The sequence below is a fragment of the Cupressus sempervirens genome, chromosome 7, assembly GCF_028749045.1.
Source record: "Cupressus sempervirens isolate cs-2001-9-10 chromosome 7, ASM2874904v1, whole genome shotgun sequence".
Classification (NCBI taxonomy): domain Eukaryota; kingdom Viridiplantae; phylum Streptophyta; class Pinopsida; order Cupressales; family Cupressaceae; genus Cupressus; species Cupressus sempervirens.
In genome coordinates this window covers 242,695,916-242,720,163 of record NC_143124.1, presented here as the reverse complement: position 1 = coordinate 242,720,163, position 24,248 = coordinate 242,695,916, and the positions used below count along the sequence as shown (strand labels likewise).

At 34.0% G+C, this 24,248-nt stretch overlaps 1 protein-coding gene across 1 annotated transcript; it reads left to right on the top strand.

Moving 5' to 3' along the window:
- Positions 1 to 17,944: 17,944 nt before the first annotated feature.
- Positions 17,945 to 20,000, top strand: LOC149546398 (uncharacterized). Its single transcript, XM_089794575.1, has 3 exons — positions 17,945 to 18,061; positions 18,653 to 19,131; positions 19,658 to 20,000. Exons 2-3 carry the CDS (start codon positions 18,676 to 18,678, stop codon positions 19,724 to 19,726), a joined length of 525 nt encoding a protein of 174 aa, XP_089650701.1. The 5' UTR covers positions 17,945 to 18,061; positions 18,653 to 18,675; the 3' UTR covers positions 19,727 to 20,000.
- Positions 20,001 to 24,248: the final 4,248 nt, after the last annotated feature.

The following is a 24,248-nucleotide window of genomic DNA, read 5'->3' as shown; positions in this document are numbered from 1 at the left end:
AGAAATCTACGTAAACTCTAATAGAATTTTTGTGCTTGGAGACTAGAACAATGTTGGATATCCATTCAGTGTAATCAATAGCATGGATGAAACCAGATTTCAAAAGCTTCTCCAATTCAGCTTTGACGAACAATGCAACATGAGAATGCACTTTCCTATGTTTTATTTTAACTAGTTTAATGTCTAGTGTGATGGACAAGTGATGCATAATGAGATCAAGATCCAATCCTGGCATGTTTGAATATGTCCATGCAAAGTTTATCTTTTTCTCTTGGAATAAAGCAATGAATTCCTCTTTTTCCTCTAGAGATAGTGACTCTGCAAGATATATCATGTCAAGATGTTCTTCTATTCCCAAGTTGATTGGTTGTGTTTTCTCTATCAACACTAATGATCTTTCCTAGAAGTGACTAGGAAGTGCATCAAATATCTCATTTGCAGGCACCTTAGAGAGGTTTTCACCTTTGGATACGTCTTTTATTTTTACTTTTTTAGGTTTTGATACTACCACAACTTGATTTTCACCATTGGACCTTCTAATTTTTTTCTTTTTGATTGTATGACTAAGATATTTGATGTTAGCTTTAGTCATGTTGACATTTTGTTAACTGGTGGAAGATGTCATAGGTCTGAGAGTGTTTAAGTAGTAGGCAAGAGCATAGTCATTCTAGAATGCGAGGACTTCACTAGATGCATTGGAATTCTAGTCTATAAGCTTGGATATATGAGTAAAAGAGACTTGGTAAGTTTGATTTTGTTCATGGTATAATCATTAAATGCTTGGACAAGCAATTTGAGACTTAGAGAGGCTTTGTCTGGAAGTGTGTTTGAATGCAGCCAAGAACTAACATCATCAATTGAAGATTTGAGGACACTAGTTGGATTGGACACATCTAACCTAACCTTAGATGATTCACCTACTTCAAGGAGGTTTTCATAGACATGAACTTGGTCGATGTCTTTGTCTGTAGTTTCTTTAGAGAGAGATTCAAATTCATATGCCCAAGAATCTGTACTACATGAGACAAATTGTAGAATTCCCTAAAAATGATGGGAACAAACTCTCCTTCATCAAATTGTAGATTTTTACAATGGTGCTCAATGCATAAAGAATGACTAGACATGCCCTATTTTGGTTGAGTATGATGTGAATTAGTGGTATCATCAGAAGAATTTCTATCACCATCCATGGTGCTGACACATGGTACGAAGTCATCCAATAATGTAAATAATTTAGCTAGATTATTAGGGATTGGATAAGGACAAGGATCTTCATCATCAACATTGTCATCATGGTCATTAGACTCAGCTTGCATTTCATGTTTAGATGAACTCTCAGGGTCTTGAAGCCTAGACTATATGTGTTTCTATTCCTTCAAGTTATTACTTTGATAGAATCAATAAGACTATTGTTGTTGCATAAAATAGGACTAGTTCCTCTATAGCGGAAGCATTTCATGAGTCTAAGACTACGACCATACTTCTCAAGGGTGATTTCACAAGCCTATTCTATGATATCAACTAGAGTATCCTCATTGTAAAGCCACGCAACAATGGCTCTATTTTCACTTTCTTCCTCTAGGGGAACTGTAGCCTTAACAAAAATTCCATTATACTTAGTTTGAGGTGTCAACACCAACGGCCTCTTCAATTTAGATGGCCCCCCATAATGATAGGGAGACTCAGGAAGAGATTTCAATAACAACACTAGTTCTATGTAATATTCACCCATTCTAGTTTCTTTTAGCTTGAGCGATTACTCAATTTTATTTAGCTTGTTATCATGATAATCAGTAGATTCCCTATTAGTGGGTACAAATTTCTTAGTAGCCCTCAACATATTGTAGATATAACTAGTAGTTGTAGGGATAGTGACTTCAGAGCCATGAAATGGGAATTTTTTGTACTGATGATGTGGATGGCACAACACGCATCTCATGTATCCATGGCCTTCCTAGTAGAATATTGTAAACCAATGGAATGTCAAGGACTTGACAAGTGACATATTTTTCTATAGGACCAACATTGAGAGGCAACACCACAAGACCTAGAGACTTTTTCTCAACTTTGTCATACACTTTTATAGTGATCTTGCGATGAGAATCAATGGAATCCTTAGAATATTCCAATTGTCTAAGCAAAGTAGTAGAGACAATGGTCAAACTAGCTCCATTATTGATGTGCACACGATGGACACATTTCTGATGTCACATAACCTCAATGTGTAGAGGTTGATTGTGTGGGTGACTCAGTGAATTGCTATCCTTCTTAAAGAAGGATATATAGTAAGGTGAGGTTAGATGACCTACCATAGATTGAAATCACTCAAGATCAAGATCTTGAGGGATGCTTGCCTCAGCGAGGGCTTTATCAAGAATCTACCTATGAGTAGTTGAGATTTTGAGTAGCTCAAAGATTGTGATTCAAGCATTAGTTTTTTGTAATTGATCAAGAATACTATAGCTATAAGCCACAAAATTTGTTGGAAGTTTTGCACTCTTGGCATACGAGCTGGCAAGGAGTTTATCTTTGTTCTTTTTGAGTTTAATTGTAGAAGGTTCAGGGCCTTTGAGAACCAGCTTAGCATGAGAGCATGTAACAACGTTAGCACAAGACTAAGATGGTTTGCAGTTAGATGTGTTTGAAGTAGAGCCCTTTAAGACAAATGGTGTCTTAGGTTTAGTGTTATCTTGTTTTCCCTTGATGATAATAACATCACAACAATGAAAACCTACAAGCTCAACCATGTGGACTATCTCATCGTCATTATCAGAGTATATATAGTTAACCTTGTTAGATTTTGGTTTTGAGCTCCCTCCTTTTTCATAACATAGGAGTGGCTCCTTGAAAGCCTTGTGATCTAAGCTTTTGTTATGGCCATCCACAACAATGCCACCATCGTTCATTAAGTCTTGAATTTTGGGATGCAAGTTAATATAGTTGCTAGTTTTGTGACCTTTGTTGTGGTAATATTCACAAAATGTGGTTTCATTCCACCATGGTGGTCGAGGTTGTGGATTCTAGGGATGAGATTTATTCAATGGAGAAATAATTTTTTTTTGTAAGAAGGTCTTGTAAACCACATCCAAAGATTCACCGAGAAGTGTAAAATCTTGTTTAGGGTATTTAGCCCATGAGTTCCATGGTTTTTTTTTAGTTATCTTATTGTTAGCAAGAGATTTCTCAACATTTTTTGATGCTTTAAGGTTTTTTGTGAGATTGAATGCTGCCTTAGTAGGTTTAGGTGTAATATTGTCATCAAATCCGTCATGCACAACCTCTTGGTTTTTGTTCACATATTTAGACTTGTCCTTGTTAGAAGTGGATCCTTGTTTTTTGTCCTTTTGAAGGGTGAGATTACCCTTTTTGACCATGAATTCCTCTATGTGCATAGCTTGCACGATGATGTCTTTGAAGGTACGTGGACCTTCAAGTTGGACTCTATACCTGAAATCAAGTAGGAGATTATTAGTGAAGATTTTTCATTTCAGGAATCTTGCATAAGTATTTAATGTAAATCTATCTCCATCTCTGAAGGAATGTGAGAAAAGGTTCCCCAACCCTTTGTTTAAAATTACACAAGTCTCAAATGTTAACTAGGTGTTGAATGTTGTGACAATACTGTTGGACAAACAAGTCGGCAACCTCATCAACTATTTTGATACCAAGAGGCAAGTGTGAAAACCACTCCATAGCCTAACCACCTAGACTTCTTGGAATTAGACACATAAGATATGTCTGATCATGCATAATTTCCATAGATAAGTCACCAAATTCTCACAAGTGATCTTCAGGATCAGTAGTTCCAAAGTATTTATCGTACTTAGGTAACTCAATTCCTCTTGGGAAAGGAGGCATGCATATGCTCCTGTCAAATGGAAATGGGCAAATAGCATCTAGAGTGTATGTCTACACAGGTTTGTCTTTATCATGCATTATTTGAGCTAGTTGGTCTTACATGATTTTTGGTTATTTTCAGAGTTTGGAAGTTTTAGTTTCCTCTTCAGGTGTGATGATGGTTTCAACATTGAAGTCATGAGGTAGCTTAGCTTCCTCTTGGACAAGTTTGAGAAAATATTTTTCTTTCTCTTTGTTAAGCAAGATTTCCATGACCTTTTGGATGTTTTTGTCCTTATGACATTTTTTTATGTGTTTAGGGAGGATTTCCACCTCTTCTTCATCTTCATAAGTAAAAGTAGGTTCCTCATATTTCTCATTCCTAGGTTGTTCTTGGTCTCTACTATGTTCACCATGTTCAGGTTCATGATCACCCATTGTAGGAATGTGAATAGTTTCAGTAGATTTTGATTGGAAAGGTTCTATGAATACAAATTCAATTGTATTGTTTGGAGATGTAGGACCTTTTCTAGTTTTAGGATCCTCTTGATACAAGGGGTTCCTAGTTTTTTGTAAGTTTATAGAGAATGTTCTCTAGAGACAAGGTGATTTGAGAGGTGAAGAAGATTGTGAAGATTCCTCACTAGAAAAATTCGACATAGACTGTATAAAAATTGGAATGTGACCTCTACCATGATTACGATCCTTAGCTCTACCTCTTCTAAGTTAAAGGGGATAAAACATGTTTTCACTTGTTGCCATAGTCATAGACAAGGACAAGAAGTAAAAACCTAGACAAGGACCACACTAGAACGTAGTCTCAAAAAGGCAAGATAAGAGTGTTGTATACAAAGGTACGAGTACTCTAAGTAAAGGCTAGAATAGCCAAAGATTATGACTATTGTGCCATAGAGTACAAAAAGCACTACAGGATGAGAATATGATAACTGAGAGACAAGACTAGTTGAAGTATGGATCATAGGTCATTAGCTATGTAGGATGCCATTTTTTTAGACTATTTGTAAACATAAAAGAGGTAAATTGTTGTAGGAAATAGACCAAACTATGAGCGCAAATAGCTTTGACAAACAATTTTGAAAGTTTGGATGCAAGATCCCGCATGAAGATTCTACGGTACATGCACAAGAAAGAATATAGGAACATGCCAAGACTCAAAACAAAAATCTAAATTCATGCAAAGATGTTCTTTGGGCCACATGGAGAAAAGCTAAGATTTGACAAGTGAAATGGAATTCTAACTACAAGATCTCACGTGGAGATTCAAACAAAATTACACGAGAACCTGGATAGGGCTGCACGAAGAAATGACAGGACAAAAGGTACTTGCATGTAATTTTGGAAATTGTGTGAAAAAATGAAGACAAGACTGATAACTAAAATTGGATTTTGAAGATTTGAAAGTATTCTGGATAGATTGTTGGTTTGTTTGACAAATTTCAGATAGATAGCAAGATTGATTTTCTAGTTGTTAAACAACATTTTGATTTGAACAAGGTAAGTGTTTTCAACAAGACATAGGAAGCAAGCAGTAATCGAATACAATCCAACTAAGGGAAAAGTAACTCAGATGGATACAGGAGTCTTGACCTTTTAGTTTATTTAGATAGGTTTGGACATGTTTAAGAATCAATAACAAGCATGCTTTATCTCTAAAACCAAAAATGGTAGAGAAGGCAAAACCTTTGTCCTACAACTTATGCGCATGTGTGCACCTCACATAATCGTGTTAGCCCACTAGAGGGTGCCCATGTTTTTGGTGTATTCAAAGGGCTCAATAACATATACACTGAGTAAACACCCTTGTGGCAGGGGTCAAGCATGTATACCACCTTGCAACAACTAGTATCATCTCTATGGTGAGTTCTATAGGAGAGATTCTTCCCCCTCCTTGCACAAAGATTATGCCCCCTTTGAGAGGTGAACTAGGTAGCCACTAACTAAATGTTTTTACTTGGCTCCCATTGGTATTATTCTTTGGTGGCTCCACAAGAAAAGTTAAGGCTAGTAGCCTACACCAGCATCTATAAGTGCACACACTTGCTTATCAAGACTAGGGTAGGCGCTGACCAGTGCATTCTATAGAGTCTCCCCTCGATATATAATATAAAGAATGAAGCAGAGGAAATTAATACAACTTTGGGGTCTTTCACTCTACAAAGATTCTTTATTATAGTGAGTTGGAATCTCCAGTGAAATGAGTGTGCTCACTTGGGTCATACTCGGAGGTTGGATCACTTCGGTAGGCACTCTAAGTGTTGACTCAGACTAGTGCTTTTGATCAAAGGGTCTAAGTTTTTGATTTCCCCCAAGGTGAAAGAACATACTCCTCTACCTTATTACCTCACCTAAACACACAAAACACATTAATCACTAACTTAGCTTAATTTGTTCCAGATTTATCATTTCTCAGGATTCTAATTTCCTAAAAGGAAATCATCATCCCTTCATAGAAGAGGACTCGTACTAGAGAACCACTAAGTTGCTTGCCTCCCTTGAATTTCATCTTTTAGAGGCTTCTAGGTTTTTGATTTACCCTTTGTTATGACCTCCAAGTGGTAAAGAGCATACTCCACTTTCCTCCTATCTTGCATGCTACGAAGTTCACAAGCCCTAATTAGACTATGTTTGGAAAGCAAGAAAAAGACACATTGTTTTATGAAGTTCAACTATGTTACAAAGTTCGATAATGTCCTACAAACACACAGTCAGTTCATGTTTGGAAAGTTTGTGTAAAAGGAATCTTCATCAAAATGTCCTATAGACAACAATTATACTGCAAGAAAATTAGAAAACTGAAATAAAGATTCTTTAGAGACAATGCATTAGTGAAATGAAATGATAAACAAGATTGAAAATATACATTTTAAATATGATGTTACAAGATCTTGGGTGAACTTTTACGCAGATTCAGGTGAACTCTTACACAGACCCACATGAGAAAATGAGGTTTCATGCAAGAAACCATGCAATGGGGCTCTCTTTTGCACAAGGAAGTGCAAAGAAGAAAGCAAAATCCTCAAATATTCACATGAAAATGAGATTTTCCATGCAAAAATCTAGAAGTCTGTATGTGTAGGTATGACAAAATCATGAAAATATCAAAAAATAAGATAAACAAGGCCAAAAAATTTGTTTTTCTTAGCCCAATGATGGGCACCAGAAATGTGTGTGTGGATTGTGGGCCTTTGAACCTCACAAACACTTCAACATGGTCCTTGCCTGTGGAGTCATCCTAGAATAAACATGGAGTCATTTATCCAAGAGATCAAATAGTGTGACTTGTTGCCTTCTAACTAGAAGGATTATGCCTATATGCTCTCAGACTAAGGCACATGCAACTAAACCTTTCTAGAATGAAGAATTTTTATGCAAGTATATGCTTATGCAATTAATCTAGATGATATTTAGTTTATTCTAATAAGAAGTAAAGGAAATTAAACTAAATGGATGAATATTTAATCTAAAATGATATCAAATGCTAAGACAACTGTGAAAGCTAGAACTTGAATGAGTAATGACTTTGATAGAAATTCAATACAATTCCCATTCTCACCTCTGTAATGAGGGATTGAGAGTCACTTAAATATAATTCTAAAAATTAATCAATGATTGAGATCAACTCAGATCAACCGTCAGGATTGAAGCTAAGATTTAGTCAAGATGGAAAATTCCTAGAGAAAAGAGAGTTAATTCACTTTGATCATGAGTGTAATAAGCAGTTTACTAAAATTCACTTGAGTGTGAGAATAAATGAATTAAGTCAATTCTAATTTGAGAGACAGATAACTTGGAACTTCTATTTTTGAACTGAAGAGCAGATTTAGGAAATTTATTTAATTTAATAAAATGAGATATGACCTCATAAATGCATATTTCCTTTAATTGAATAATCAGAATCAATTAATTAAAATGAGCAATATTAAATTCAATAGGTTCAATTCCTTAGCACATTAGTCTTATAAATACTTTAAATTAAATTAAATTTAATCAACAAGTTTAAGGTAGCTAATTCAAGTCAATACTTTAGGAATTAAATAAATAGTATGATTAATGCAAAATAGGGTTTTCTACATTTGACAATTAAGTCAAGTAGTGAAAATTAGAATAAGAATTTCCTAGTGAAATAGGACTTTAGGGTTGATTAAAATAGACTAGAATTGGTTGTCATGGAAATGAGCCAATTTTGGGGTATTACAATCTTCACCTTGTTCATCATTTTCAACCAAGTTCTATTATTTTCTTTTCCTCTTCTTTGTCTATTAGTTTGCAAATTTTTCAACCATAGAGAGGCATGACCTTTCAATCTAGTGACTACAATGTTCACTTTCTTATTATTAGGAGTTCTTTCAAATTTAAACAACTTCTCCATATTATAGATCGAATCCACAAACACATTGGTATCCAAATTTACATCATTAGGAATAACTTTTGCACTAGGCTTTGAATATTCCCTAGATAATACTCTCAACAGTCTTTCGCAAACTCATTCTTCCTTAGGTTCGGGGTTAGTATTTATTTCCATTGATTCATCATCAAGATGTTCTCCTCTTTGTTGTACTATCTCTACATCTGATTTAGTTGAGCAATCTCTCTCAGCATGTCCAATATGGCACTATAAACATTTCCTCTACCTTGAACTATTTTGAAAACATGTTCCTACAAGATCATAACCCTCTACAAGTTTTACGTCAAATCTATAGATTTGCCACCATACAACTAAAATCAATTAGGGTTCTACATGATCCAATCTCCTCAAGGATGAACCTTTTGATTTGATACCACCTGACTCTATGATGAATCAGGAGAATCAGGGCCAAAGACACACCTAATAATCTAATCACCTCATAGAGTAAACATAGCAAAAGAAAATAAAAAATAAAAATACCAACGAGAGAAGAAACAACAATATCTTTATTGATTCATCAAATTATCAAAAAACATACCAAGTTATAAGGACTTCTAGATTATAGCCAAAACAACATGATTACAATTTTAGTGCCCACAATTTGTACAAATTCTAACTATAGAATCACATCTCCTTTCAAAACTTTCTAAGCACTTACTTGGCCTAAGCCTAGACATCTCTACTGATACTTTCAAAAATAGCTTACAAAAGATTCTAGATCTTTACATAAGAGAAGATATACCTTAAAATGGTCTGTCCAAACCCCAATGTATGATCCCTACATTAAATTGATGGCCCAAATTAGATAAATAAGCTGGTTCATACTAGGAACCAATCACAAAAAAACTCAGTCAAAGAAGGATCCAAGAATCATAAAAAGAATAATATCAATCCACATATGAAGTAATTTGGAAACCATAGGAACTTAGAAACCATAGGACTCACCCAAACAAGAAACTCAACCAACACAGGGAAATCAGTTACCACTACAACTTCACAATAACTATGCTTGACCAGTATTTGGAAGTGAACAAATATTTCTACTTGGAAATGATTGGAAAAATGCTTAAAGATGAGTAGGATAGAAAGGAAGCCATTGAAGAGAATTGGAGACATTTTCTTGAACTTTGACAACAGTTGGAAAATAATTATTAGCAAAACATCCATTGAGAAGTTAGGTAGGTGACTCCGGAAGGTATTCCTATTTCTAGACTAGAAGGGATAGCATTAGAGAGTAAATATCCATATCCTTCACCAAAAAGAACATAGAGAGAAGGACCTAAAGGGAAACCTTGGTGAATGGATCTTAAGGGACCATATGCTTGTAATTTTCTTGCATGAATGGGGATGCAAGAAGAAGCATGAACAAAAAATATTTTGATATGCTGAAAAATATGATGGCCAAAACCAAGGGCTTGAAGCATGGTGAGAATGAAAGGCCATTCAACATGGTTGTAGTTCTTTAGAAAGCTAATTTAAATGTAGATTACTTTCTTCTCATATTGTCTAGCCCACTCCATGCCTACCCAAACTATAATTTAATAATGTCTAGAATGTATATAGACTTGATGAATCTAATTTTCTCAAGATGGAAAATTAATGATAGGATGTGATATATTTGGAGAGCCAAAAAATTAGCAATAATCTTGTAGGAGAGATTATGGTCTCTAGTTATAAATGTCTTCACAATTGGAGACTTTAGGTATGAATTCTATATTCCCTTTATTGATAAGATTGCCTACAGATTTAGACTAAAAATGTTGATGATAAACAATACAAAAGTGAGGGTCAATATAATCCCAAAGGGGTTTGTAGAATTCACATTGCAATCCATCAGACGTAGGAGCCTTGTCATCTATAATGGGAAAAATGGATTCCATGACGTTATTGAGTATGGTATTTTTCTCATAAGAAGCATAGTGGTGATCTATTTGATGGTTTAGAGTAAAAACAATGTAATCCTTTAAAGCTTTGTTCCTTGATGTTGAATTTCCAACCACTATTAACACCTTCTCATAATGATGGAAACAATATTTAAGAACAACAGGAAGCTTTGTGATAACCTCTTGGACTTCGTTAATTGTTTTGATTTCTATAGAATAATGATGAGATCAAACGCATTGGAAAAATTCCTTTAAAAATTCATCTCCTACTTCAAGCCAGTCCAATTGAGCCTTGATTTGGGCTACCCTAGTGGATTAATTATTTGTAGCCATCTTCTTCTAATGAAGATTGGCAAGTCAAAGTTGTAGGCTCATGCCAAATAGATTCATGTCTAAGGCCTCGTAAGTAGAACACATATCTTTAGTAGTTACATCATAAGAGTGTCTAAAATAAAAAAATATTTTTCTTTCATAAATGCAAAGAAACCTTATAGTAAAAGTGATGATATCATTTCAGCATGAATCCAGCCAATGTGGTTTATGGGCATGGGCTTCAAATTCCAAACACACAATATGTGAGTTGTAGTAGGTTCATGACAAATAGTGATATGTTGAGGAAACATTGTACCATATATGGATGCCACTTAAAACTATTTTCTTATAATAGTAAAGAGGATGTAATAGTGGTCTACTAGAGTCACATGAACCAAGGGAATGAGGGGCATTTTTTTTATCTTAAGAAGAAAAGAAAAAGGACTGTGCAAAAATCATGGCACAATCAAGCCATTAATAAGTGCTCTCAGGTATACATTTTAAATTGGACCAAGTATGCCAAACCCCACCAAAATGGTGACAGTTTGTAGTGGGATCAAATAGACCCAATTTATTACACATATAATACCCCCTCTCTTTCCCCAACTATCTGTTGAATGAGAAAATTTCCATCCTTGTTAGATTCCAACTCTAGCAAATTGAAGTCCCTAGAAATGACCCCTAGTGGTAACTGATCTACTATCCACTACCACAGGTTTGATCTTTCAACATCATCAGGAGCATAAACATCAACTATGTAAAAGATTGATAGTTGAAGGGAACTAAAATCTGAAACAAATTTCTTCATGGGGTTAGAAAATGCCAAATAATAGAATAAATTAAATAAGAAAATAGATAAGTAACAAGATCACTTCAACTAGCTTCACACTATAAAGAAAAAATAGTGACATATGAAAAAATAACACAACAAGAAACATCAAGAAAATAAAAAAATATTTTAACTTCTTGGAGACAAATATTATATAGGATACAAAGCTTGCATCTAGTATCTCAAATAAAATATTTTATGGACAAAGTCGTGAGACCTTGCACATTCGAAGAGAGAAAATTCATTAGAAAAGTTCTTGGATCTCATCCCCGTCCCTAAAAGAGGAGGAGTTGTTCAACAAGAAGGCTCAAATGGTTTTGAAGATGGAAGGAGATGTTAGAATTCTTTAGAATAACTGAGAGGGGGGGGGGGGGGGTGAATAAGTTATTCAATGTCCAAAATGCCCTATTAATACCTTTCTAATGAATCCATGCCTTCTCATCTGTTCATATTTAAATCATTCATATAAGCAAATTACTGTAAATCAACATGCAAAGATAAAACATTCAAGATCAACACATGACACAATGATTTACGTGGAAACCCAATTTGGGAAAAACCACCAATAACATGCTACTTGATTCTCACTCTTCTGAAGTGGTGCCCTGTTAAAAGCCTGCCCTGTTAAAGGCTTACAACACACTATTAAATGTGACCTTGTTAGAGGATTTCACCAAACTGTTAGGAATGGACCTAGTTAAAGGTCTTTAGAACATTCACTTGGAATGTCACCCTGTTAAAGGATTTATCTAATGGCCGTTAAACCAACCTAAGTCCATAGGATTTATCTTACTGTTACAATTGCTAGAAAGTAACAATAATGGTCTTTTGATCTGACATAACTTACAACATACTCTGTAGATTCTAGATCACTCTTTCAGTTCAATCCTTATGCTTGGCTTCAATCACTTCAGCTCTGACTGCTTGTCTCCCTCTCAAGCTTCGTCTCCTTGAGTCTTCCTACTCATTCTACCAATGCAATTATCCTTGTGGTCATCTATCCAAACAGAGTTTCTGTGTTATCTTCTTCTTAGCTCATTCTTCAGCATTTCATGCTTTTATGCTTGACCACGACTCTCTCGCTCACTATCCCCTCTATTCAACTCTATTTTTCACTCTCTTTTCCATTAACTTATGTCTTCTTATATACAAGTCTGATTTGCCTTTGCCGCTCAATTCTCCCTCTCTAATTTTAGGGTTTCAAAATGAATTAGGTAGGATACAATGTATCTACCCCATATCTTGTTTTCTTCGCCAACTGTATCTTGAAAATGTTCTACATGGTGTTCTGTGCCACCAGCTCATCATTCTTATCTTCCTTTTAATTTATAGATTTCTAGATAACAACTTTTTCGACTTAGATCTCGCGAATCTTCAATTTCCTAAATAATGTAGCAACTTGGCATTATTGAGTTACTGGTGTTCGGCACCTCTGTGTTACTCAACATCATTGAGTTACTGGTGCTTGGCACCTAGTTCTACTTGACACTTGGTTAAGCTCGGCACTTGGTTTTTCTCGACACTTGGTTCTACTCGACACTTGAACTTGCTCGGCACTTGAACTTGCTCGACACTTAACTAGGAATTTTCTCGGCTCTTACTAGCTTACTCGACACTTTGTCTCTAATAAACTTAGTTTGAGCTTTACAAAAGACTTAGCTAAAACCTTAGATCTTTGATATGTTTCAGTGTGCTCATTCTTGGTATCTTTTAGTATGTCATCCAATACACTATTTCATTAATGGCTTGACTAATCCTTGTACTTCATTACAACATCATAACTTCAACCTTTCTTTAGGTGTTCTAGTTACATCTTATTGATTGCCTCCACCTTGACAATCAACTAATTGATAGTATTTGGATCACTAAAGCGATTGTCATCCGTGCAAGTAGTAAGTTTGACATCAATGAAAAAACAATGATTGAGGACATTCTTTACCAGTTCCATATATTATTCCAACAATTGTTCTTATGATCATTTCAATAATTTCCAACAGGAGAATCGTCTTCATAAATGATTATTTTCTCATTTATATTATCATTTGACATGTCATCATTTCCCTTTGGGTTGTGAGACAATCATAAAGATAAAAACGCTATCATGGGAGTTGTCTATAGAGTGTAGATCCAAGTGGGCTGAGGAACACTTGTAGATGTCTCCATCCCCTACAAGCTAGGTTTTGAACTATGTGGCTTAAGAAGAGGATCCACTAGATTCATGGGATCCATGGCAAGAGCAACCAAAATATCTTTCTTGATTCTTTGAGGTAAATCTTTTGAATTTTTCATGGTCATAAAATTTAGGTAAAGCACATTTTGGGTGAAGGTATGAGAGGCCACTTAAATCTTGCCCATTTCTTTAAGTTGCATGACAAGTCAACCTCAATACAAACCCTTTTGGGCGTTATAAAATTGGCCATGTTCCATGTACACCACCTTACTAAGGGTTTGTGCAATGGTCAACATGGTAAGGGAAGACCCAAAAACTTAACCCAAACTAGGACCCTTTTCATTTTTTTGTCTAAGATTGTAATCTGTTGAGACCAATGTTTGGAAACTAGAAGGGAAGACCTAATTTTCCAAGGTTCATGGAGAACACTATCTTGGCCTAAGTAGGGATTTCAAAATAAAATAAAAATGACTTTTCATAAGGCTTTCAATACCATCAAGACGAACTCTACGAGGAGCCCATAATTTGGTAAGCCAATCTTTCAGCATGATTTTAGGTGGATTTGTACCCACAAAATATCCTATTAAGGTATACCACTCAAGCCAAGAAGATACACTTTCAAACTTCTAAATAATAAGAACAATATCATTGGTGGGCTTCCCTCATAAAACACATTTAGAATAAACTTGTGAGGGAATTTTTTTGGATGTTCCATGAGCATCTACGATAGAAACTGCAACACCAACACCAACACGAACTACTCAACTGAAGTTGGTCAAAGCCATTATAAATCCCTTTATAATCTCATAATAAATACGATCTAGCAGATGCAAGACATAGAGATAGACTTAGTAGAAGAGTCATATAACATAGAAAACTCTAGTAGAGCACATTCACTAAAATTTTCCTTCATGCAATAATTTCATTATATAAAAGAAAGACAAATACATATTGTCAATGTCAACTAAAGAATGAATATTTTTAATGCAACCTTTGTAGATGAGTACAATTAGAGTGACAAATATTTTAATGAATACAATAACATTTCATGGTTAAACTAGACGATAAACACAATAAACTAATTTTATGATTAAAGTGGCATATCTAATCATATTATAGATATTGTACCCTATTTATTTGGCACTTCATGCAATAGCACCAATAGATTAATATAAGAAATACACATATGATCAATGTGAACCTAACAATGGATATAAATAATACAGTCAAAGAAAATAGTTTGAATTAGCTTGACAAACATGTCAATGACAACTTTATAATGTATCAATAATTGTATGCTTGCTAACTAAGTACAAAGAGTGTCAAATTGTAGCTATGAATTCATATAGTCAATGCAAGATGAGGGAATGAGTATAACCAATGTGTCAAATATTTTAATGAAAAATTTAGAATGTACATAGTCAATGTAAACTTAGAAAATGAGAGTGGTGTATCGAAACCCTCCTCATGTAAAGAAATAAAGTCCACAAGAAGCAGTTGTGGGACACGATGCTTTGAGAAAATGATGGAAAGATGGCTCACCATGTGTAGTAATTAAGTGGTTAGATGGATGTTAGTGAATTACAAACATGTTAAGTTTATTAGGTATCAGGTAAGGAAAGGTTTGCATGTTTCCTTTATGAGTTATAATTAGACAGAATTTTTCATAATGCATGGCCAACTTGATTTTAGTAGAATAACCACTTCACATACTTTTTAACCTAGTGAGTGGGTCCACATTCAAAAATTAATAATTTGAAGCAAGGTAAAGTTTAAGAAAACCCCCTCGAGAAAAAGATATAAAGTATTGGTGAATCTTTCATTATTTTGAAAAATCAAATTATTTTTATCGGTGAATCTCTCAATTTTTTTATTTTAAATATTATTTACATTAGCGATTATTTTGCAATCATAGCTTTTGACTAGAAAATATTGAAAAATCTCAATAATAATAGGAAGTTCACTAATCTTCATGGAATATTACAAATCAAAATTGAACATGTTTTATCTCATAGAAATTATGAGGATGATTACATTATATTTTAAATGAACAGTGAAAACTAAATATTGGTAATATATCCCTAAAGTAACTAATAAGTATGATAGTTAGTGGTGAATTAATTTTAATTTTTTTTTATAATATATAATATTTAGGTGAATCAAATATAATCATGCATCGGTATTGTGGCAAATCTTTGAGTTTAAATTTTTTAATAAAATAAATTATTGAGTGATTTTAAATATTTTAGAACTAAATTTAATAAAAATGTGGCGATTTAGGTTGCATTAAATCTTAAATTATTAGCCAAATTACTAGCAAAAAATTTCTAAAATTTGCAAAATTATGAATATTCACCACTAAAAAACACCCTAATTTGATGACATGAAAGTATTACAGACAATGACTAGTGCATTTATTTATTGAAGATGTGAGAAAAGTAAGTCAACATTTTGAAATATGAGACCATGAAGCTTCCATGCATCTAACTAATACATACAATAAACATGTTTATATATGATAACTATAACAAGGTAATTTAAAAAAAAATGATTAGAAATAATAAATACCAAAATAATAATGAAAAAAGTTAAAGAGTAATAGAAACAATAAAAACTTCTTTTTTTGTAACATTAAAATATGAACTGAAAATTAATACAAAATACAATGAAACAACACCTAAATTAGTAATGCAATATACCACAATAGAGAAATTTGTAATAAAACTGTTAACAATAGAGAGGAACATACAAGAAGCAATAAATTTATAATGAAAATCCTTAACCCTAGACACGAACATATGGGAACAAAAATGGGATGAAATAGAAATAAAATACTTAAAAGAGAAGAAGAAAATATAGTAGGCATACATAAATGAAAAATCTACAAATAAATGATACCAACCTAGAGTTCATAATATGCATTGTAATAGGGAATTTGCATGTTGTAGGGAATCAAACAATGCTCAAACAATGAAAAACATGTGTAGTCTACCCTACTTATATCAATTTAGTCATTTAATTTGTGGGCAGTGAATTTGAAATTCAAAATAAAGTGGAAAATAATTGTCTTTTCATGCATCACTAGCCGAAACAATTGAACTAACTTTGTAATACATATAGTGGTTTTTTCATCTCAAATTCGTATTTTTTTTGTAATTTTTTGTCTTTGCATTGTTTTTTAATAACAATGTAATATTTAATTAATATTGTCATGATGATCAGTTATTAGATGTGCAAACTAGTTTTTGAAATTTTATTTTATAGAAATTGATTGTCAACAATCGAATTTTCGAAAGGTAAACATGATGAAAAGGTCATGGTCACTTTCTACCACTGTCATAGGATGGCATTTATCTTACTAACACTGTTGTTTTGCAATTATAATTTAATATTAAATAATAAATTAATGTTCATTTGGGCCAGGTAGACGCTTCCCTTCTGCTTTGCCAATTTTACATATTTTGAAATAAAACCAACGAATTTCTAATAAAATTGTCTCAAAATAGAATTGATCTGATGTTGTTTGCAAATGGCTATCCTCTCTACAAACAGTTGACCAATTTTCAAAACATCAAAAATATCATAGATTTTTTCGAAAATTTCAACATTTGATTTTCATGATCTGCATAGTTTGTAGTCAAAACTAACAAAAAAATTTGAAACAAAAATCACAAGTGAATCTAGATTTTTAAAAAATTTTTTTAACTCCTTTTATCTTTAGTACATTTTATCTAGAGATTAGCGTGTCCCATTATGAATTATGGGGAAGCAATAGCGAAGGCCCATTCGCAGTTGGAAAGGCATGTGTTCTGCGTTACGTGAACGGCAAACAAATACATCAATCTCTACCGTGACAAGAAGGGGAAAAAAGAATGGTATTTAATCTTTGTCAACGGAATTAAACTGGCCTTTCTGCGGTGTGCAACTTCACGGCAATTGGCTAAATCTTATACTAAAATGTAAATATTACCAAGACAGAAAGGGAGTTTTGAAAAATAAACTGAGTGCCGCTTGGTAAAATTTACGTTTTAGTTTAGCATTCAAGTTCATGTCCATGCATTTACCTCAAATTAATCGGTAACGAATAAATTTGCTTGACAGTAAGTTTGACTTGGTGTTGTCTATAAATGATCATAAATTTGCCTCGAACAAAATCGTAGGCATGGTTTCTGTGGAAAAGCATGCCAGCCCATAAGGCGACGAAAGTGGCAAAATGATTGCTATTCAATCATTGTTAACATAATAAATCTAAACCTTTTGTCGACGTGAGAAAATACATCGTTCTCTGAATTAAAGGATCCACATGACGTGTTGTACTAGCAGCAGGTAGGCAACTAAGTTCATGCTTCTAAATTTGCTTCAAAACAATAAACAATGACTGCGTCAATATAGGCTGGACGTCAGATGTGGCGTATGAAGGAGACTTCTAAGCAACAAACAAAAAATGGTATCTTATCGAGGGGAGGCTTTGTCCATCCGTCGGGATTGTCGCTTCATTTCCTCGTGGCAGCACAAATTATGTCTTTAAATATGCCTCAAAACAATAGCAAATGTATGCTCGCAGTTGGAGTTTCAGAAGCGCCAGATTTTGTTTTGGGTGAAAGGTAAACAAATATAATGTCCGTAGTTCTTGTTCTAAGCAAAGTTTCAGCTTAATGTTCTAATTATAAATAATCTCCAATAGAGCTCTTAGATATAACTCATTGTTTCCATTGTTAGATCAGCATCTCAACATTTTGTTTTGCGTGAAGGGTAAACAAATATAATGTCCGTAGCTCTTGTTCTAAGCAAAGTTTCAGCTTAATGTTCTAACTATAAATAATCTCCAATAGAGCTCTTAGATATAACTCATTGTTTCCATTGTTAGATCAGCATCTCAACATTTTGTTTTGCGTGAAGGGTAAACAAATATAATGTCCGTAGCTCTTGTTCTAAGCAAAGTTTCAGCTTAATGTTCTAACTATAAATAATCTCCAATAGAGCTCTTAGATATAACTCATTGTTTCCATTGTTAGATCAGCATCTCAACATTTTGTTTTGCGTGAAGGGTAAACAAATATAATGTCCGTAGCTCTTGTTCTAAGCAAAATTTCAGCTTAATGTTCTAACTATAAATAATCTCCAATAGAGCTCTTAGATATAACTCATTGTTTCCATTGTTAGATCAGCATCTCAACATTTTGTTTTGCGTGAAGGGTAAACAAATATAGTAGTCTCTATGGCAAACGAAGTGGCGATAATGGATTTGGAAACAAAAATAGCGTTCGGTTGGCGTTTGGCTACTATGAAAGAAATGGAAGCCAATCTCAATTTCGTCAAGCGACAGATGCAGGGTCAAGGTAAATTATTCCTTTCTAACGGATCTTGGGATCTCGGAGCGACCGGCGGTTCCCAACATGAAATGAAAGTGCTGCTTGTTCGCACGAAAGCGCCCGACTTCAAAATATTGCATCTTCGGAATGACTTGAAAGAAATAGGCAAAGTGGGTTGGCGTTTCGCTTGTGTGAATGAAGTGAAACCGTATCTTGATACTGTTAAAGATAAGATTCAACTCCACAACGTAACTTGCGTAAATCTTTCGGACGGATGGGTAGATCACGAAGGTAGATATGCGCGAGAGGCAAAAAACTGCATAGACCACGCTCTGCTTATAGAGACACCTTTTCCAACACAGGTAAATAAAAGCTAAGTTTAATTCAAACATCATTTCCCAGTTATCAATTGATGAGCTTAGGGGGCTTTCTAATGAATGGTTCATAAGGCACAATATCTGGTGAAGGTTTTGCAAATGGGGTTGCAAGCTTTGGGTTTAACCATGTAGGAAACTCCGTAGTTAAGCGCGTTCTGGAGTAGTACTGGGATGGGTGACCTCCCAGGAAGTCCCGGTGCTTCACCCTTGTGAGCATCACCTAGATCCAATGAGTGCTAAGTGTTCCATTTATTCTCATGAGAGATGGATTCATGTTGAATCACTACTCATGAAACATGGGTCAATGAGTCTGACTGGAAAATCACACAGTTACATCCTGATAACAATATCACAATTTGATTTGCTGTAGAAATTATCTCTTACTTATCAATCATTTACCAGAATAATTAAAGAGCGCTAATTCTTGACTGGCCATTTGGAGCTCATTCAATTCAAGCCTCATTTAACAAAATAGTTTAAGAGCGCTAATTCTCGACTGCCTGTTTGCCAGGTGCATAAGGAGGCGACGACAAGCAAAATAAATGCAAAAAAGGGGAGCGGCCATAAGCCTGCGAAGTAGAGCTGTACATTTTGATATTATGGGACGATAGTGTTTGTTCTACATCTAATAATGTTGTCTTAGGGATTTTAGTGTGTTCTTTGTCATCCAGTTTGGTTAGTCATATCAGGGAACGTTTTATGTTCGTTTTGTTTTGTGTTCTTGTCATCTGCTTCAGGTTCTTATGTTATCAAAAGCGTTAATAAAAGTCCTATTGCAATGAACGCAATTAAATTCCTCCAGTCAAATATTTCAAATTATTGTTTAATATTATTATCATTATCATTTGGGTTAATATTTTACAATCATATTTCAGTTTTCAATATTTTATTCGCTGTTCAGTTCCGTTTTCCAATATGCATGCCATAATCATACCATAATAATTAGTATTCATTACATTCAATTTTTATATTAAGTTCATGTTGAGATAATCATCTTAGTGGTTGATTGCTTAATCAAACAGTATTATGTCTTTTATGTCCATGTTGAATCAGTAATCAATCGGTGAAGCCATGGCGTTTGGATACTTGAATTCTTACTCATTGGACAGGTCCAAAGAAAATATTTGTTCAGTTTGATGTATGATATAGAAGCAAGAGTTACTGTCTAATATAAGACAAAACAATTCAAACAATGTGAGTTGTATATAGCAGTAATCACAATCAAATGAGCAGGACATTACTATAAAAATATCAAGAAATTATAAATAAATCTTACCATTGCATAATCTGTAACATCTACACATAGTTTTGTACATGTCCAACATTGTATGCTAGAAATTTTTTATGTTTCATTAAGAACTTGAATATTTTTCTGGAGTGGGATTTGTTTGTACTATCAGCTTCCTAGGGTGGATCAGTAGGGTTGTGTGTGTGATGCAGAGCAATAGAGTATATCAAACAAATCACTAATCTCAGACCTTTATTATAGTTCAATAGTGGTTTCTTGAAAATCAAGACTAATTCATAGTAGCCCTCCTAAAGGGGTTTCTAGGGAATTGTTCATTGTATGGACCTCATCAAAAAAATATGAAGGCATTTTAGGATACTCATTTGGACCTTCTGGGACATATACAACTTATGGCTAGGTTCTTTTTTTTCGTGAGAAACAATACAAATACTGACTAGTACTTTAAGACACAAGCCTTAGTAAGCCACTTTTCTAAATCAACTATGTGAAATTTTTGTCCTAGAAGAAACCTAGTTGCCTTCGTTAGTCTTAGGAAAGTCATGACATGCCTGAAACTATAAATTTTTCAAATTGTAATAGCTCCCAATTCACCATGTGTTTCAGAATCTTGCCTCTACCTTGTCAAAATAGGTAAAGCATAAATTGGAAAGTCGTACTAGGCCTGCCTTAATCTCCAACAAAGCACCACCATCCTACTTTGCAACCACCAAAAACCTTTATAGTACCTAGAATACTTCCTATTCACAAAATCTATGATATTTTTATTAGTGGAACGTGCTTCAATTCATCAAGTTATCAGTCAAGTCCTCAAACCATTGTTACAATATATAGTCCACTGATATAACTAGGTCAGGTGTTGAATAAGTTATCCAACTACCATTACAATCATCATCCTTAATAAACTTTAACAATGTGAACAATATAAACTGAACCCACAACAAGATACTCATACACAATTAACACTATATATGTTAACTAGGAAAACCCTTGATCAGAGGGAAAGCCCCGATGAGGATGGTACCCACAAGATGATGTACTAATATAAATATTCCTTGTTAAAGGACAGACACTATTAGGATTCTATTACAAAATTTAATATATACGAGTCTCTATTAGGAGACTTTGAATCCCTATTAGGATATTCCAACCCTATTAGGAGTTGTGGAAGACAACTGGACCCATTGACCAAACGACTTCAAGGTTAAGACTAATGAACCTACTATCCAATTGATCTCTCTATTATTCCTTGTAGAACAATAGATATAAAATGTACCTCCTTCCTCTATCTCTATCCTATCAACTAGATGTCTATTACTTTATGAATATCTTCTAACTAGATCTCATACTACGCATCTAATGATCCCTTGGATCACTTACATGCACTCAGTAAGCATTCTGCTACTTCTTCCTTTGTGCACTAATATCTCACATCCCACTTGGTCCTCTAATCCAAGTTACCTCACAAACAAGGAAAACAACTTTCCTTTATAGCAAATCTTTATAATAAGTCCTGGAGTCAGCCTTAAGGCTTTCTCAATTAATTAAAATAACATAATTAATTAAATCACATTTACAATATTACTGTTGGCTCACAATCTATACAAAACTTCACTCATGTGACTCTAGGTCTTGGGCACTTGCTAACATCATCACCTCACCATCTTCTATCACTGGCTAACTGTGCATCACCTTATTATATCTTTGCTAAAAGATATAATGAAAACATAAAAAACTACTAAACAAATGCTTTATTTCTATGATCAACTTTGATTCAGACTGAGGCATCTTCACCATGTCATTAGGACAACCTAAGGAAAATGTCCACCACTGCACATCATCTAACTCTTCCTCATCTTTTGTGCATCTTAAGATTACTAACTACTATTCTTCTAGTCTTTATAGAATTAGTGCTATGTTGACATCAATGAAAAATACTGTCAAGAATGCAACATATCAATACTCTCCAATGCTTAGGATACTCTCCAAATGTAGTTTAATCAGCATTCATGGTAACAATCTCCCCCTTTGGCATTGATGGAAATATAGATGAAAAATATCTAAGTTCAAAGAATACCAAACTAAACTCTATTGCTACTATACTCTATTGCTACTCATCTTCTTTAGGATTGGCAATAGTTGTTCTCAATTAATAACTTACAATAGTTTTGGCTATATATCTCCCCCACAGAGATATCCTTCTGCACACTATCATTTATGTCTGTGCACTCACATTTCTGTCTATCACTCACATTTCCTTCTATGCATGATCATATCCTTCTGCACACTTGCATGAATCTTTTTAAATCTCCCTAAAGAGATAACTCTCCCCCATTGACATCTCAATAGACGCTTCTCTTAATCTCTCTCCTTCATATTTATGTTTTTTATGTACTCAATCTCTCTCCCATTGACATCAATGTCAAAGGTATCAATACAAGTATTAAATATCAATTGCTAATTACCAATTGTTATAATAGACTTCTTCAACCTCTTTAATTAGCTCAGGTGTCCAAGAACACTATTCAAATACCATATAGCAACCACCTTTATCCCTTAATGACTCAACATGTCTCATATACTCTCCCATGCAGGAAGCATTATCATTCAATCTAGACAAACAATAGTGCTCTATACCAATAGACTGATGCACTTATTGCATCATCTACCCTAAACTAGGTAGGGGCATAACCCCTAGCATAGCTCTTAGGCACTCAAAAATAACTTTAGGCAAAGGCTTTGTAATGATATCTGTAATCTAATCTTTAGTACTAACATAGTGTAATCTGGTTTCCTTGTTTGTTGCCTTTACTGTCAATACATGATACTTAATTGAAATATATTTAGTCGTAGAATGCAATACAAGATTCTTAGACATACTCACTATACTTGTGTTATCATAGTAAATGATAACAGGTTCTAAAAAATCAATCCCAATTTTCTTCAACATTTTCTTCATTCATATAACTTGATTACAATTATTCGTTACTATAACATACATAGCCTTAGCTTTACTCTGTGAAATGAAATCTTACTTCTTGCTCAACCAAGAAACTAGTCTTCCTCCAAGAAAGAATACTCCACCACTAACACTCTTTTTGCCATCCATATTGCCTGCCCAATTTTCATTAGTATATGCATACAAGGTAAAATCACTTGATCTATCACAACAAATTCCATACTCATACCCTTCAAATATTTGAATATCACTTTTACTGCTACAAAATGATACTTTTGAATCAACTTTGAATCTTGCTACAATCCCAACTACATTTTCTATATCTAGTCTAGTGTGAGTCAAATATTGAAATCCTCCAATCAAGATCTATATTTTTCTTCTCAACAATAGGTGTCTCATCTTTGTTGGATGACATGGCTAGTTATCATGGGTGTACCAACAAGTTTGTAACTTTCTAGACCAAACCTTTTCAACAAGTCTTTCAAATACTTGGCTTGTGAAATAAATATCCCATCTTTGCTCTATCCAATCTGCAATCCTAGGGAAAAAATATTTCTCCTATCATGCTCATTTCAAATTCATTTTTTTATCTCTTCAACAAACTTATCACTTTCTTTATCAATTCCTCCATCCACAAATATTACAATGATAAACAAACGATCATCAATTTTACTTAATTACATATTACCATCTATTGTACCTTTAATAAATCCAAGTTTAAACAAATACCTGTCCAACCTTGCATATTAGGTTGTAGGTGCTTGCTTTAGACCATATAATGCTTTCTTCAATTTCCATACAAAATCTTTATCTTTTGTTAGATGTAATCCATCAGGTTTCTCAATGTAGACTTGTTCATCAACTTGTCCATTCAATAAAGTTAACTCGACATCCATC

Excerpts from the sequence above, each read along its gene's own strand:
- LOC149546398 (XM_089794575.1), top strand. The coding sequence starts at position 18,676 with ATGGCAAACGAAGTGGCGATAATGGATTTGGAAACAAAAATAGCGTTC. Across the intron at positions 19,132-19,657 it reads AGACACCTTTTCCAACACAG|GTGCATAAGGAGGCGACGAC; the intron begins GTAAATAAAAGC and ends CCTGTTTGCCAG.